This window comes from Stegodyphus dumicola, chromosome 9 (assembly GCF_044657685.1).
Source record: "Stegodyphus dumicola isolate Sdum_Otavi_A_Nest chromosome 9, ASM4465768v1".
Lineage (NCBI taxonomy): Eukaryota > Metazoa > Arthropoda > Arachnida > Araneae > Eresidae > Stegodyphus > Stegodyphus dumicola.
Genome location: NC_140776.1, coordinates 172820057 through 172839387, shown reverse-complemented (window position 1 = coordinate 172839387; position 19331 = coordinate 172820057). Strand labels below are relative to the sequence as shown.

Genomic DNA, 19331 nt, shown 5'->3' with positions numbered 1-19331 from the left:
TGTTTCCCTTAAAATTCTTAATACAATTATGCCTTTAAGAAATTTATTTCTAAAATTAATACTTCAGTTTAGCTTAAAATTTAATGCATTTTAATTTTACCTATAATTTTTTACAAAAATAATATGTAATAAATCTAAGCTTAATATTTACCATTTCGAAAGTGATACTAAAAAGTATTCCTAGTTATTATAAATTTCGAGATTCGCATACAAAATTGTGAAATAAACATGTGACAACAGAAAACAAACTTTATGCTCTCTCTATATTACAGCATGTTAATTAAGAAGTTTATTGAATTTATAATTTTATTGTGAAACACTATGGAGCAAATGATATGCTAATTAAAACACAGAAGTAAAAATAATTTATTACTTAATTCATAAACTTTACATAAAACCTGAAAAAAAGAATTAATTAAAAAATAACATAATATAATTTAATAAACATTTTATAAAAATTCGTTTCGACGGCTTGGAAAAAATGAATGGTTTTTCTCCTCTTTGTAAACCATGTCTCCTAAATAAAGAAAAAAAACATTTCTTTTAATATCATAATCATGCTCTTAAAAATTATTTTAATAGATGTTTTAAACATGTGCTTATATAACACTTTTAATCATATTTCTTTATAATATCTTAATTAATTAAGAACAGCTTAAATTCTTTAAAAAATTAGATTACAGTGAACCATCTCATTACGACAAGCTACCTCAGTCAATCACTTTTTAAATTTAACCAGCATTTCTCATAAAATAACTAATTAGTAAACATAACTTCTCTAGGATGCCCACTATCATGTAAAGATCCAAATTTTCAGGAATCACGTATAGCTAGCTTAGAGAAGGTTCATTGTACAAAAACAGCCAATATTCAAATATTTTCATAAATGAAGCCACCATAGTTATTAAATATAATATACAGTATACTTATATTCAGAATTCAGAACTTGAATAAATTTCTCGAACTGTTTTAGCATTCGAAAAATATTATATTTATTACCTTAAATTTCTAAAACAATATTACATATTCGTCCAAAGAAATCACTGGGACTCGGACAACATTTTCCCCCTAGCTTTCTTTTAGCACAGGATTCTGAATATGTTTTAAAGATTTAGGTAATGTTTGTCTTCCTTAACGCGGTCACAAAACAAGTTACCCTAAATGTTTTGTCCGCATAGTGGTCATTTTCATCTTACTAACTGATCTGCTAGTGGATTTTGGGTGCATGGCCTATCATTGATGAAACAATAATAGTGAACAGCTTCAAGAAAATGGGGATATCTAATGCTCTTGATGCCATATTCCCACTTGTTTTTACTAATTTTATCTTCCGAAAATTAAGAGGAAAAAATTAAACGAATAATTTAATTTCCAAAGGACACAGTCACAGTAGGAATATAACAAATGAAAAGTAATCATGGATAAACTACTACTATCACAATATTATTTATTTAAAAGAAACCTCTATTTCAATAAGAATACACATAATTGCAACATCTAATAAGTTATCTTATTTCTTCTTTATAATTTGAACTTCTGTCATTCTCATTGTTGTTCTTGCAAATCCTTAGGCCTCAGATCATACGTAAATAATTAGAGAAGGTTGTGGTCCGATGCTTGCTAGGGTGAACATTCAGCTGATATGGCAAAATTGCACAGTGAATGGCAGTTGGTACAGTCAAACGTCGTTAATCCGGACTCGTCGGGACTTCGGCAATTCCGGATTATCGATTTTTCCGGATTATAGATCATCAGTTTAAATCTCGTAAGATGGCATGCAAATTCTAAAATTAAAAATATGAAACCGTATTTTAGGAAATAAAGAACAATTATGATCTAAAGGGTATCAAAATTTACAAAAAGAAAAAGCTTAATATTTATTTGTTTACTTTATTAAACATTTCTTTCAATGTAAGTTGTTTCGTTTTATGTGATAATACTTTCTCTTTAATTCTATAAACAGACATAATTTCTTGTTCAGTTAAAAAGCTCCGCTGTTCAAGTCCCGTAATTGCTGTGCCGAGAATACCGACTAACTTGTCAATCGAAATTTTTTCGTTTTCACTAACCTCTCTGTCACCTTCTTCATGTCTTTATCCATTTTTTGCAGCAATTCCACTTTTTGTTTGACGGACATCGAGACATACTTTCGTTTTGTAGATCCTTTGGGAGCTCCAGAATCGGAAATTGACATAATCGAAAGTTCAAGTTTACTTTTATAAAATTGCTCTTACAGTCTGCAAAAAATAATAAGCTGCATCCAATTCGAAGATTAAGCAATAACGCAAGCATCAACATTAACTGAAATAGATAATTGTATAATTTTAGCTTATACCGTCCATTATACGTTAAACGCGCACGCAAAAACGTATTCTGCACTAGCGCACACGCACGCGTAAACACCTATGCGCATGTGCCAACGCGGCGCATGCGCAAAACGTTTTTAGCTTTGAGGTCCGGATTATAGATCATTCCGGATTATGGGTGTCCGAATTAACGACTTTTGACTGTATTTGCTTTCACTATCATAGATCATTGTTTGTATTAGGCTGACATAATATTCAACAGTTAGAAGAGAAAGATTCAACGGGGCCTTAAGTGTGCAAAAGTTTGCCTTTGTTAGTATGACGAAAACAATCATTATGTTGATAAATCCATTTTAAAATCTTGGGATATTCATTTTCTGAATGCATTAAAAGGGGGAAAATTATGTAAATATTTTTTTAATTTTCAGAATCTGGTTCTAAAGCTCGGTGGGGTGGAATATGCAACGCAATACGGTATTTTCTGAAGATCATTGCTAGTGGCAGTACAAACTAAACGGTGATAACTTGCATGCTGTAGAAGAAGACACAAATTGCAGTTCCAGATGCATTAAATGCTTTGAGGTCTAGGGAGTAGCACTGGGCAATACTAAGAGTGAAATTCAAGGTATAGGGAAGTAGGAATGAAAATTACTTTTATCAGATAACTTAAATGGTTATGTTACTAAGCGTTCTTATTGGAATGTAGGTTTCTTTTAAATAATAATACTATGATAGTTACCAGTAGTTCATTCATGAATATTTTTGATTGGTTATGATCTTATTGTAATCACATCCTTCAAAATTAAATTGATTGCTTAATTTCCCCCTTGATTTTCATACTATAATATTAGTAAAAAGGAAGAAAAAAGTCTGCAAGTAAACATAACTCCTCTTTCTCCCTCTCTCTCTATATATATATAGGTATGTATCTTCGTGTGCAACTAAGCAAACCAAATGTGACTTTTTCTTCTTTAAAAAAATTGTGTAAATAAATAGAATTAAGTTCATTTCAAAGACTTATGACACATGAAATATACATGATCAAAATAAATTAGAAAATTAAGTTCAAATAAATTTTAAGCTAAATTACGTGTTGCAATGTAAGTTGCAATAATTCAGTTGTAATAATTAATACTAACAAAACCAAACATCATATTCCCATTCTGCAAAGTATAAAAATTCTTCTGCAAAACTGAAAAAATGACCAACACTTTGGCTTATTTGATAACTTTCAAATTCACTCCTTTGTTTGCATTTAGAATTTATAACTTTAATTTTCCACAGAAATTTGTTTTTGATTTTAAAAAATTTCACTGGCATAATTTCATTCTCTTCAGCATATATTCATAGATGCAGAAGGTTTTTGTACCTTACATAATTTTAAATCTTATGTAAACTAACGTAATTAATAACAAAATCAAAACATAGATCAGAAACAGCATAAAATTTAATTAATAATTGCTACTAGTGTCACACAAAATGCTATGAAATTAATTAATAAAATAAGAATGAGATAAAATATATAGAATTAAAATTCCACATGTGTGAAGTTTGGAAGTTTTACGTTGAATATATTTTTTTTTTTTTAATTAAGTATTTTTAAAAATGACCCCTTAAAGCATGGGACCTTTCGTAATTAGAACTTGCAAATCCACTTCGCTAGTCTTTCATAACATTGCTTTTCTTTTATTAACAAGAAATATTGCATTCAGTTATTTAATTTAAGATATCAAAAATAATGCTACTGAAAGGCATGAATACTTACTTAAATTTGAAATTAATTTGGTTGACTTAAAATAATATTTAAAAAAATAAATCTTCATATATACGTCTAAAAATCAGACCTTATTAATTTTCTTTTATTTGAACGATATCTGAATTCTGCCTTAGTTTGGACTAGTAAATCATTGGGCAATTAAATGCCAAGCTATAAGAGAACTAATGTAGTTTACAAATGCACTGAATTTTATTTCCGGTATTAACTTTCAAAGAAAGTAAAATTTTCTGCATATTTGCATCATTTGGATTGATAGAATATGGCAAAGCATGCAAAGGCTATCAGCCTAAAGGGAAGTATATATTCATGGGCGGTTTTGTAAGGAAAAGTAGCTTGCATTTGCATTTATTCATGTGTGTATATATATATATATATATATATATTTACATTGTTAATGTTAAAATCAATGCTTCATTAAAAATTCATTATTATTTTATTTTTAATACAACATACAGATACAGAATTGTTTTAAATTCCAATAAACAATAATAATTTATTTTTAAGAAAACTTATTTTATGATTTATATATTATATTACATGAATAAGAGAAACATTTGTCAAGAAATGTATTAAACTTGTATTAGCAGATTCATGCTATTCTAGTAACAATACTTCAAAACTGTATTAAAACTGGGCAAAATAAAATCAACATAAATTCTACATTAAATGTTTAAAAACTTATAAGTATGCAATGGTAGTTATATATACAATATAATATATGTTGTCATTTATAAAATATTAATGAAATGATATTTTTGGAAATAATGCACAAAATTTTAGTTTTGTTTTATAATTAGTTTAACGAATTCTTAGAAAAATATTTTAGGTCATTTCCATTTTCCCCTGTTGATATTGGTATATTAAAATATATGGAATAATTAAGTTGCATCTAGTTAGTAAAACAAAACATTACGAAATGTATGATACGGCATATTTTTAATCAATATAATTACTTCATTTTGGAGTTATAATATTTTCGTAAGAAATTAATACCACTGAAAAAAATATTATTACACTAAAGGAATAAACGAGATTCTCGACCGCGTTGTTCAAGTTTTTGTAATTTTACTTCATAACACACTCGTACATAAACATATTAGACTGAATTACGGGTTTTCATCCGCAGAGAACCCGTTGGCGCTTCGGGAGCGAACCCGTTGGCGCCGTTCCATTTTTACTCGCCAAGCTCGCGTTTCATCGGCGTTGAGGCGACCCGTAAACGTGATACTTTGTAAACGTGATTTTTAGTGCATGTAAATTCTAGTTAGCAGACTAAACAATATATTAAGCATATGGTAGTAAAAATTCACAGATAATAAGCATGTTGATGTAAAACTAACAGGTTAAACGTGATATACGGAAATAAATTGGTATTAAATTTAAACAGAAATTAATTATTAAATTATTAACTTTTGTTATGAATTATGCTGATTATGATACTTCTCATTTTAACCTATGCCATTTGACATAAAATCAACCTGCTACTTACTAAACCGCTAGCCTGACCAAGTATGTGACATTATGAGACATAAAAGAAAAAGTTACATAAAGTTAGTAAAAAATGTCACTTCTTTCAAATATGCCCAACTATTATAAGTGTAAAATATTTAATGCTACTTGATCAATTACTTAAAGTTTATTTCATTTTCAAACTTATTAATAATTATGTTAATTCATGTTTAGTAATAATACATACTACTTATGGATCTATTTTATTTTTAGGATGGTATTACAAATGTGAAATGCAGGCATCGCTAATATTTTTAATTGAATTTATTCAGTTCGCGTTTACTCATAGGTCCTGAATTTTTTTTCATTAATGGTCCTTAATTTCTGTGTGCAGAAATGTGTATGAACTCTGATTAACAGTTTTCAGTATTTTTTTTTAATTATTATTATTATTATTATTATTATTTTTTAAGTTACTTGCATGCAGGTTAAAGCAATTTACATTGAAACAAATACCCATCCTTTTCATAATTTATTTCACAATACTAATAACCTTCAACAGTAATCTAATTTTCTTCAGTAGCATTGTTAATAAAACTTGAACATTACACATTTCATTACTTTTCAAGAGTCATTTGAACTATATTCCTTACACCAGCAGTGGTTTGCTAATTTTGATGACCATGGGAATACATCAAACTATTCTGTCACAGATAATCAGTAATAAATAGTATTTATTATTAAAATTTAATAATCTATTTATGTCACACCTGCCATCCTCTGAAAGGTTATTGTAAGAAAAGCATTAACAATATATTGTTACAATTTTACGCCATAAAAATTGATTTATTATCATAATTTTAGTTGACAATAAACAATAATAAAAATAAAAGCATTACTTAATTATTTAAAATGCACATTTTTGCGGAGTACGAAAACGAATTATTTGAGCATTTCGAACCTCATGGTTCTGCGTGCGTACAGCTGTTAATAATTAAGAACACAACGTGAGCAGCCGTGTTACAAATTAGCATTCACCCCTCCCGCTTTATTTTCTTCCTTTCATCCCGAACCGAGAACCGGGATCTACGAAAATATTTCTATCTATTCGTTGTTAAAAAATTAAGAAAAAAAAGTAATAAGTAAAAGAAGAATAATAGAAATCTGCAAAATCGAAGAACCACAGTGATAACGAAACAAAATGGACGCAAGATGAATGGTTGCAACAAGCGAATAGTTGAATCCGCTGGGTTACCAGATTTTAACTATTATCGCCAAATTTGGCAATGTTTACATTCACCGGGTTCTCTCCGGAAGTGCTTCCCCAGGTATAACTAATTAGATAATCCTAGAAAAAGAATAAACTAAACCTAGTAAGCAAAAAAATATATACATTACATTCAGAATTCTAAATGTTTATATAAACGTTTCTCGCAAGGCCTGCCGGGAAAAAGATGTCAAACGTTCTTTGGTCAGACGATTGGAAAAGAACGCTAAAATGATTAGTTTTGTTTTCAACAACCACATTACCATTTCAATTATATACCACAAACAGTGATTAAATTTTGGAATAATTGGCTTTAAATAATAATACGGGCAATTTAAGGCGTAATTTATCGGATGCACAATGACAAAATACTACTATTAGATCTGCATTTGGAATAAATATTTTGCACTCTTTCAACTCATTAGACATTACGAACACTGATATTAATTAATCGCAAAGCTTAAACGTTTAAATACTTACTCACTACATATAACAGTGCAAAGTGCATGAGAATAATCTGCATAAAATGAACAAAAAATATTTCAAGTAGTAATTGTAAACATTTTCTTACTTACCTGCGCTATACAACCAACATGCATTCAGCCATGTTTTTTTCTGCAACTAGCTTTCAAACACTTTTCTCCTGATTGGCTAATTTCCAGTCAGTCACGTGATTCTTCCGCGCGGCTACTGAAACATTATCTGTAATGTTACAAGCAAATCAGCTGTTACCGCTACAGTTTGCTTTCAACCTGTTACCATTACAGGAAATTCTTCTGTAACTTTACAAAACTTTTGTCTGTAAAGAGCGAACTTTTTTTTTACCGTGCAAATGCGTTCTACGGCAGACAATACAAGACTTTTACATCAAAGAAAAGAAAGTGCCATCTGTGCGGAAATTACTGCCTGTCTTGAGGCAAAAAATAGACTTCCCGTGGCAAAAAGACTCTTTGTGCAAAGTTTTGTGTTCAATGAATTTTCATTGGAATGCGTAGGAAAAAAAAAAGAAAATTCTTATCGAAAGACCTCACATTGTATTTTGGAGGAACAATTATTTACGCGAAATGAGAAAACTCAGAGCAAGTGAACGCCACATCGTTTACATCGATGAAACATGGATTGACAGCAATTTAACTTTTAAGAAATGTTGGCAACATGATACAGTTTTGGGCGCACAGCCAGTTTCCCTTAGCAAGCCCTCCATGAAGGCATCCCTCCTCTTAGGCATTTAACCCTGGAGGCTTTCCGTAATCATATAAACCAGCCCAAATCACTGGTAATTAAGGAAAAAGCAGTTTTGATTTTAATTCACCTTCGCTTCCTTCCGCCATTAAATCAACCAGCTTTTGGTTTAGTTTAAAGGTATGAGAAAAGAAGAAATGTTCGCAAAAAGTATTTATTGAGAGCATGGGTATGTAAAAAAACGCTTTTACTTTCAAGATGATTCCATATACATTTAATGATGAAATTTTTAGTCATTATTAAAGCACAAGCAATAAATTAACAGAAAATTTTGAAATAAAAACATAGCAGAACGTCATTTAAAGACTGAAGAAATTGCTTTGAATGTTCACAGTAGATCAGCTAGAGGGGAGAACTATAAAAATTAAATTTATTTTATATTTATGAAGTGCGTCTATACTATATTACAGAGAATGGGGCAATCAAGTAGATTTCTAAGATGTCATCTATGATTTTGCAAGCAAACAAATAAACAAAAAAGAAGCAAAATAATAGCATGATTTTTTTAAATGTCAAAATTTAAATTTTTCTTCAAAAATAAACACGGATTTTTAAATTTATTTCCCTACAAGTTTATTTTTACTCATTGTACATCTAGAGGGATGGCAAATTCAGCGACTTGTACCTCACACGGCAAAATCAAAGACCGTTTCTTAACTGCAAAAGCTTTATCTACGCCATCGAATTTTCATTTTCGGAAATTGGATGTCGGGGTCGACGCAAAGGGTCAACAAGCATTTTACTTGAAACTAAAACAAAATGTGAATATCGCCAAATCATCTTTAAATGCGCCAAGGTCGCAAACTCAGAAGTAAGTCTTCAAGACACCCCTACGAAAAATAGGTTAGGGCTCGTTTCTACGGCAACAGACAGCTGCAGACAAACTGGCGAGAGCTGTTCTTACCATAGACAGACAATAGGTGATAATCAGTTGTGCACTGTTTTAAGTAATCAAATGTTATAAATGCACAGCTGTTACATTTCTTATTATTTATTAGTCACGTTTTTATTACGTAGATCATACATATCATATAATTATGAATTAACCAAATAACAAAATGTGTACAATCTTTAGTACTCAAATACTCATCAATTATTTTTTAACTGATTATTACATACCCATAATAATTTGCAAAGAACTGATAACTATAATTGCTGCCAATTACATAATCGTTATCTGAATTAAAAGCAACTTCAAATAAACGTCTTGGCAATATTCATTTTTGTATTCATACATACATATATACATATACACATCTAATAAGTCATATATTTACATACAGATAGAGAGATGCGATGGTTTAGAAGTTGTTAATATATATTTATTAGTATTAATGTAATGAATAAGATTTATATTAATGGATGTATATACAAATGTTTTCCATCAGGCATAATAATAAATCCATAAATTTCCAATGTTTCATTATGTAGCATTTACAATAAAAGTATAGTTTCTAATGTATTTATAATCCAAAAAGTATTTCATTAAAACCATGAAAATAATAGACAAATTTAATGAGTATTCTCATTATTACATAAGCTATGCTTTTCTTTTTTCATGCATCTTTTATGCTGTTTAAAATGTGTCACTGATTATGCAATTAACAATTTAAAAGATAAGTAATTAGGAGAAAAGCCGCGCATATACAAACGGATTTTTAAAAATTATTCAACTTAAATTTAAGAATTAAAATTCTATTATATAACAGTGATAATACACGATCAGTACGAAATACGACAAATTTGGCGAACTTTTAGCGACGAACAATTTGTAAACAAATCCGAACTGCAAGAACGTCGTAAAATGCTGTCAACTCTGAAATTTCCACGATTATATATTTAATGAATATATACACATTTAAAAAATGACTCAGGCAGTTGTATTACAACAAAACAGCAATAATTAAATCGGCCTCTATTTCCACCGTACATCACTTCACAGTGAGAGCCATTGCCATATTGAAAGTTACCCGTGATCCTTCAGAAGCAGAACTTTCGTCTGATTGGTTGAACGTTCGAGGAACACGTCTCCAGCCGGAACATTTTTGGACAAATTTTAAAATGTTGCTCGTAGCCGGGACAGGTTCCTCCTAGCTAGACGAAACATTTCTCGGAAGCCTGCCGCTTAAAGCCGTTCTACTAGAATCTCGTTTCTCGGAATTGTCCCGGGTAAGCGCGCGCGTCCATAGAAGTGATAGGGCCATAAGAGATTCTTTGCCCTGGATTCAGTTCTATCGGATATTGGCTAAAGCCCCCTGAAGAAACAAGGCCAATAGCCAGACGTGCGGCTAATGGCCCTATCACTTAAAGAGAATAAAAAAGAAGTGAAACATTTTTATACTATTTAGTATCTATTCATTTGCTGCACAAAGCAAATAAGCAGCGTGTGCGATTATGCCATTCAAAATTCCATGCAAAGTGGTGCTCCTCCGTTAACCAAAAGTACTATGAGATTACTTATCCGTTAACCAAAGTACTATGATCCGTTAACCAAATGATTGTATCCGTTAACCAAAGTACTATGATCCTAATGAATCCTAAAGTTTTCTTAGACTGGAATTAAGGTCATTTATTTAATGTTTCAAATGGAAAGGTTTTTTCCCTATGTTCGACCTAATAATCTTTTTCTGGACTATAAGTCGGAATCATGATTTCATTTCCATAATAGAAGGTTTTTTTTTAAAGTTTCAGGGGTATGGATTTTCATTCCTCTTCCCCTACTTTCTAGTCTGTCAATCGTTGAGGGTTTGGGCTTAATTAAAGCTCTTTTCAAGAAACCAAAGGCACAATAGTCCGTATGTGAACCGACAGGAGACTTGGCAGGAATATGTTGAAAAGGAATATATGCAATACTTATATCAGTCTTCCTTTTTTCAAGAATGCATTGGTACTTTCTGAAGTATGATTTGTTGTTATGTGTTGATTATGTTTCACTCTTTAAAAATCATTGGTACAAAAAAATGGAATTATTTCTATGAATAAAGGACGTAAAAATTTTCTCTCGAGTGTAAATTTTCTCTTTATTTTAACATTTTTTCCTACTCTTCTTATTTTTAAGGGGACTCGACTCATACACCTTAAAACCCATAAGATGTTCGAATAGGTGACTGTTGCAAAAATTGGGATAACATATTTATTTTAAAAGCAATTACTAATAACTTTTTACAACTGACTACATAATATAGCTACTTTCTGAAATAGTAAACAGAAAGTTTGTGTTGCCACAAATATTTTTATAATTTAATCCGCTTGTGACAACATTTTTCGTCATGTTTCCAACTTGCGCGCACGGTTTAAAACATTCTGTTTCATAATTTAATTCCATATTTAATATATAGCTTTTATAACATTTGGAAACTACTGTGAACCTAAAATTATAAAAATTTCATGTTAAATTTTTATTTAATTTTGAGTTGAGTTTATAAAATGTATTTTATTAACAAAATTTGTAATGTTTTCGTCCATAAAATTTTTCAATATTAAAATATTCATCAGATTGTTGGTTCAGTTAGAAAATAGTGCCCATATAAAGAATTCCATCAAATTTCAATTATGTACCACTAGCCATTTTTAAAATATCATGCACGCAAGGTGGAAACATGGCGAAATATTTTGTCACAAAGAGGATTAAATTACAAAAATATTTGTGGCAACACAAACTTTCTGGTTACTAGTTTCGAAAGCAGCTATATTATGCAGTCAGCTGTAAAAAGTTGGAAGTAATTGCTCTTAAAATAAATAAAATATTCCAATTCTTGCAACAGTCGCATATTCGAAGATCGTGAGGGGTTTAAGGTGTATGAGTCCCCTTAATTTCCCATTGTAAGAGAATTCTGCGACAATCCCCTTATTGAAACTTTCTTTGCATTGTTGGAACCAAGTTTGTGCGTTTCTCTCCGTTTTCGATAAGAAATAGACACTTTTTTTTCCAAACATTTAGGCAAACTGTTACTTACCTATTAACTCAACCACCCTGGTGAAATTTAGCGATTTTCTGCAGATGGAAAGGTGAAAGTTACTTAAAATGCCATAAATGCTAAAATGACTGTGCTTAAAGTGTAAACCTCTCCTCACTGTCTTACAAACATCATCCGGATTCCCAATACTTTGCTTTTGACAAAGCCATTCATATTCATCAGTTTATCCATTTTGCTCACATAAGTACACGCTATTCCCAGATTTCAAATACTCATATTTAGGGCAACCAAAGGCACTTTCATGCCCCATTCTGAAACCGCTGTCTCTCCTTGCATTTCCAAAAATCATAAAGAGCAGTGCTAACAACGCATTAAAATTGTTTCATTCATCATTCAAATTCAAATCAAACTGCTATGCAGTATGAAATATGTACAAGCGGTGCACTGAAAGCTACCTGCGCTCCTGGAATGCGAAACGTTAAGGTTGCCAACACAGGTGTGCTTTTTGTGAACAAAACATTTTGTCCCCAAGCAGTGAATTAAACTGCATTCCACCAATTTTTTCATAACAAACACCAAATTACCATATATGTTAGTTAATGTAGTATAACAGAATCAATAATATAGTGGCATAATTTAACAGCATCCTGTTTCCTAATTTTGAATTATTGCCATCGTAATTAAAATATCAATTGCTAACGTACTTCCACCTTTGCTTTGATAAAGTATTATAAAGCAAGGTAAATAACTACATTTAGTATTATTCCATTAGGGAACGTTGTCAGTTAAAAATGCTCCACTTTTTTGCCATCAGTTGTTGATAAATATAAAATTATGAAATAACAATAGAGTTCAAAAGACTAAAAAGAATTAATTCTGTAAAAAGTAAAATTTTTTTAATTTCATAATTCTTAAAGTAATTTTTCTTTTTAATTTGTTAATCTAGAGTATTCTACAGATAATAAAAAGTAACAAAACGAAATTTAATCTAGACAAGTGACAAAAAGAATATTCTACACATAAATAAAAAATAACAAAACAAAACGAAATTCAATTTAAGCAAGCGGCATAAAATTACAAATAGCATTCAGTATTATAGAAAAATTTCAGTTTTTGAATATAACCGATGCCACATAAATTCTATCGAATATGACTCTAAATGGTTGCAAGTAGTCCTCTCTGATATTTATTACTCCATTTAGACTTACCCCACAATCACTCCACAGTTTAGGTATGGAATCCAGTTGTAAGGTCTACAAAATTATAACGATGATTCACAGTGAAATGTTCATACCCAGAATTTCTTAATACGTCTTTCTTGTATTCTTTTCAGCAGTCTGAAAATAATATAATGCTGCCATCCATGATGTTTTCCTGAATGGAAGTTATCAATGTCGTAGCACAACGATCGGGAAATGCGACCAGAAAACATTCTTTGCTTTCTCGGCATAAATCCCCGAATACCCATTCTCCATCAATTTTATTTCTTTTACAGACATCAAACTATTTGCGCATCCCTCCCGCAAGTAGTTATTTTGATTTTACTGTAGTATTATGGCTGATTTCTAACTGAAGTTGGCAAAATTCAGTCAGCATCAATTCCTTACACCATACACAGATAAAACGAACGACATTGAGGAAAGAAAGGCACGAGCCTCAAACTATGTTTTATTTCACAATCTTTTTTTTTTCTTTGGAAACAACGTTATATAGGAGCTTTGAGTCAAAAGTTAACTTCATCTAATAATTTTGACAACAAAATCAATTGCTGTAAATTATTCTTTGCCTGAAGGAATCTTATGGCAGCCTCCTCGTCATTAGGTAATTATTAAATTGTCTATTCCATCGTACTAAACAAAAAGTGACGAAATATTGCAAAAATAGTAGCGTGAAGATATTTGAAACGAAAACTAGAAATCTCGAGCCTCGATATTTCAATGTTAAATTCTCGAGGCACGATATTTGGTGTGTTGTTGTAGCATTGTTTTCTTGTCATTTTTTCATCATTTTTAACTGACGCCGCTCTAATGGAATATTGCCATATATTTTAATTAATTCAAAACATTTGCGAAAAATTTTGAAATTTTAAGAAACCTATTTTTTTAATCTTTTAAACCCAGTAGCTTAAAAAGTACAACCTAATATATAGAATTTAGAAATTCATTTTAAAATAAATAAAATATCTCAATTCTTGCAACAGTCACATATTCGAAGAGTGTCAAGGGGTTTAAGGTGTATGAGCCTCCTTAATGAACTCAGATATGAAACTCAGAAAAACAGAACTATAATGAGAAAATGTACATCTTATTTGTAATGTTCGAAGAATTAAACAATTTCAACAACAAATAACTCTCTAATTTACTTTTTAAATATCCCACTAACATATTTATAATTTAAAAATTATCTCTGTTTCATTTTTATCTTCATTAAAATTTAAGTTGTAATTCAGCAAGCAAACCTCCTTTTCCCCGCCCCCCTCACTTTAGGCTACCCTTCTAAAATAATATGGCAATGAAAAGAGCCCCTTCTCCCTAGCACACTGAGGATCTCTCGCCCACCAGTCACCTTCTTCTCCGCAGCCGATGCTCGTTATCTACTCTTCTTGAGTTTTAGACCTTGCAACAGCTGTCAATAGGTGGTACCACTTATGCTCTCCTACCCAAGTTTCCACTACCGCTCTCGCCAGCTACGCACTCTGTTTCTGCTTCTCGAAGTGAATATCTGTGTGACTCGTCTCTGTACTGAATTTCGAACTTCTGTCTACAACATCGATAGGACTTTTCACGACTTTAACACCATTATCATGCTCGATAATATGCGAAAGGGGAATAATTGTTGCTCTACCGGGATAGGGTTTTTACTCGGGTGCCCGTAACACTTGAACGCTTGGTTCACGAGACTGTATATAGAGATGAGAAAAATGGCTTTGAGTTGCTTCTTATGTGTATTTGAGAATTAATGAGTATTAGCTTACGTAATTTACATTTTGTGTGTTGTTTCAGATATCAACAGTGGCGTAGCTAGGGTGGGGCAAAGGGGGACATCTGTTCCTGGGGCGTAATCGCAGACCGCACATTGAGTTGAAAAGTGTTAAACGAATGTCGCATACTGCGCATGACCAGAAAACAATTTGGCGTAATTACTATGTTGGCGCGATTTGAAAAGAAGATAAATACGGTATATGGTAGATGTACCGCCATCTGATTGTAAACAAATCTGGCGTTTAAATCTTCGTAGAGTATAGTGTAAATGTAAATTAATTACTGTGTTAAAATACTATTTTTTGCTGTACTGTTCAAACAACTAGAAAGCTGTAATTATCGCGAAGTATTTGCATTCAAAATGTAAAATATAATACTTATGAAATTCTGCACATTCCTTTGGATCTGTACAAATTTTCTTTCAGAAAAAGACTGAAATTTAGGATATATTAGTTGAAAATTTATTCATTATACTTTTAAGCAATAAAAACAATTCGGGATTTATCATACGTTCCATTCGTACATACATAAAGAAACACTGAGGAATATAACAAGTGCTTGCAAATAACACTGAAGAAATTTTACAACTCTTTAATGCTAGCTATTAAATTCTTTGAAATGAGAAAATAAAAACGCGAATATACGCTAACAAACTAAGCGAGATACTCCAGTTTACAATTACTGAATTAAAACATGTAAACAAATTACAATTAAATAACGAATTATTACGAACATATGTTAACAAATATTAAATGCACTGTTATTGACAAATTAAAATGAAACATATATTAGAAAAATAAGCAAGTGCAATCGGCATGGACGTTAAAATAACTAATAAGCAAAGTTCCACAACATTGCAGTTTTTAAACATCACTCGAACACACTCGACAGCCATGGAGATCACGAATAAGCTAACGTAGGGTTGCTTAGTCACCAATATTTCTCCCCGCGCCAAAGGTGCACCATCAAGCATGCGCAGTAAGCGAAATTCGCTTAACACTGTTCAACTCAATGTGAGGTCTGCCATTACGCGTCCCTGGGCGCAGCATTCAGGGTGCGCCAAATTGATGGTACGAAATTTTAGAATGAAGTGTTTTCCATTCGTGGCGCACAGAGAGGGGCGCAAAATCTTCAGTTGTCCCTGGGCGCTGAAAACCCTAGCTACGTCACTGGATATCAAAGCTACAGTTGTCATTTTCTGGATTTGTAAAATAAACTGTTTGTATTGTTACAAGATGCTTCATTGAATAATCTATTACGCTTTTTTCCATCTCTAACTCTTCTGATATTCGAAAGCAAAACGGAACAATTGTTGTTAGAAGTTGAAGAAGGACATTCCCTTTTGAAGAATTGTTTTGTAGTGATACTGCAGTCAAAACATTTCTTCAGGACTCCCATCTTGTCAACATGCTCTTTCTGCACATGCTTAATCTTAACCAGTGTCGTAAACTAAGATTACCTATCTGGTTAGCTGAATGATGATCTGGGGTTCAGATGCGAGTGTAATACGCGGTTTTGTTATTGGATAATACCGATTTCGCTTTGAAGCACTGGTCAAGGCGAAAACTCACGAGTTAAAAAGTTGGCGATTACGGGGTTAGAGCTGTTTACTCTATGTTAACTTTTGTCTTAAGAAGCTATGTCATAATGGAAAAATTATAGTACATTGCAACGAACCTTGAGTGCAACACACGGTTTGTTATTGAAGAATACCGCCTTCGCTCTGACACAGTTGTGAAGGCAGAAACTATAGAGTTAAAAAGTTGTGGATTTCGTGGGTTTAAGCATTCGCTGTCTAGGGTTTGTGTTCTAGTAACTTCTTCGCAAACGTTGATTGTTCTGATTTGGAAATTTTTTTTTTTAACTAGTCAGTCTAATAATTTATATTTTTCCCCCTTTGGGTACAACGACTAGTGTGAAAGGTGCACCACTACGATTGCGCGCTTTTTATTCTTTGGAACGGTTTTCAAACATGAATATTTCGGTATTATAATGGTAAGCATATTTTGACTAAATCTTTTCCTAATTTTCATTTATTACGTCTGGATTATTTTGTATTTATTCTGATGCTTAACCATTTATAATTTTATTATGATTATGCTTTTAATGCAACTGTGAGTTTACAGTTATACAACGCTGTGTTAATGTCCGGACACTGAAAATTCAGGCGCTCAGGAGCAGAACTTGTTTTGTTCATCACGGAGTTTACAATTCTGAATTACTCTGACTGTCTATAATGTAGTAGGAGTATGAAAACTGCTTCTGAGATAATATACTAAATGTCAAACAACGGACGTTATAATTTTATGCTAAAGTTTCTATTTGCGGTGCAAATGAAAATCATCAGAGGGAAATTTTCATTTGTAGCGAAATTAATAAATTTATGTATTGTTATCTTTGTAGTGATTATGTAACGTTGTCTCATGTAGAAGGACGCTCATTTGCGTAACGCGCGTCATATACGTGATGTACAGTGGGTAGAAAAAGTATTTGCACACCTACATTTTTGTTTGCAATTCATAAAAAGAAGCATTAAGAAATAAAAAAATTGGTATTGCCAAATCAGAATAAGTTTAATCATCCAAAACAAACTGAAAAATTACAATAATATAAATAACAATGCTTTTTTGTAACAAAAATTTAAATATCTCGTATCAAAAAAGTATTTGCACAACTGCATGAATACAAAAGAAATAAAATATATAAGCAAATTTCAAATAACTAATATTTAGTATGCATTCCTTTAGCATCTATTACTGCTTGTAATCTTGCTGACATTGATTTAATTAAATTTTCTGTAACAGTAGGATCAGTAGTCTATCACTCTTCAATAAGGGCAGATTTGCTTGAAATCTTCCTTTTTCTCATTTTTAAATCCAAAGAATTTCACAAATATTCCAAAGGAGTTAAGTCTGGTGATTGTGGTGGAGTGGCATGTTTTTGGGAACATTATAAAGCAACCACATACGTGTTATACCGGCAGTGTGCTTGGGATCATTGTCTAGCTGAAAATAGTACAAATTACTGATACCCAATTTTATTGCACTTTGTGGCAAGTTATCTCGCAACACATCAATATAGGTTTGAGCTGTCATATTCTCAATGAAACACAAATTACCAACACCTTTGCTAGCCATGCACCCCCAAATCATAACAGAACCTCCTCCATGTTTAACTGTAGGTAACATATTTTTGGTATGAAAAGCAGTACAAGGTTTTCTCCAAACTAATTTCCTGCCATCTGATTTAAAGATGTTGAACTTACTCTCGTCGGAGAATATGACATTTTCCCCGAAATCAATTGGCTTATTGATATATTCCTTAGCGAATTCAAGTCTCTTCAATCTATTTCGTTCAGTTATGAGAGGTTTTTTCCTTGGAGATCTCCCATAAATGTGTGCATCGTGCAGGACATTTCGAACACTTTGGGCACAGATTTGAACTCAAGATGTTGAAGCGACATCATTGGCTAAAGTAATTGCACTAATAAATTGATTTTTTGATGCTTCTCTTATGAGTTTTCACTTCATTCGCAGTGAAAGTTTCTTTGAGTGTCCAGCGCGCAAGTTACTTGATGTAGATCCTCTTTCTTTATGACGTTTTATAACATACCGAACAGTAGAGAAGCAAACATGTACTTTTTTTACCTATTTTTCGATAACTTAGGCCATTTTCATGTAGAGAAACAATTCTTTCTCGCAATGAAATCGGCAATTCAGTTTTCTTAGGTGCCATTACAGTTTGAAATCGACAATCAACTGATAACGTTTCTACAACACCTTCTTTTATAGTCGTCTTACGTATGTTATTTACTGCGGGAGGACTGTCAAATAATAGCATAAAAACTCAAATTTGCTAAAGTTGAGTTGAGTGTGCAAATACTTTTTTGACATAAGATATTTTAATACAGTCAAAAGTCGTTAATCCGGACTCGTCGGGACTTCGGCGATTCCGGATTATAGATCATCAGTTTAAATCTGGTAAAATGGCATGCAGAAATTATAAAAGTAAAAATATGAAACCGTAATTTACAAAATAAAGAACAATTATGATCTAAAGGGTATCAAAATTTACAAAAAAAAAGCTTAATATTTATTTGTTTACTTTATTAAACATTTCCTTCAATGTAAGTTGTTTCAGTTGCTTCGTTTTTCATGCGATAATATTTTCTCTTTAGTTTTATTAAACAGACATAATTTCTTTAGTTACAAAGTTCCGCTGTTCAAGTCCTATAATTGCTGTGTCGAGAATACCGACCAATTTGTCAATCGAAATTTTTTTGTTTTCAATAACCTATGTCACTTTCTTCGCTATCGGAAGCGAATTATAATGACGAGGCATTTGATTTAAATCATATCAAAGACGGAGTACATCGAGATGAAATACTACATT

At 31.6% G+C, this 19331-nt stretch overlaps 1 protein-coding gene across 1 annotated transcript in view; it reads left to right on the top strand.

Moving 5' to 3' along the window:
• The first annotated feature begins 16845 nt into the window (after positions 1-16845).
• The window catches only part of LOC118181063 (uncharacterized), a 51053-nt gene continuing 48567 nt past the window's right edge, over positions 16846-19331 (top strand). The window contains exon 1 of the mRNA XM_035350141.2: positions 16846-16934. Within this exon, the coding sequence (XP_035206032.1) occupies positions 16932-16934 (3 nt within the window). The 5' untranslated portion in view covers positions 16846-16931. The remainder of the gene's footprint in view (positions 16935-19331) is intronic.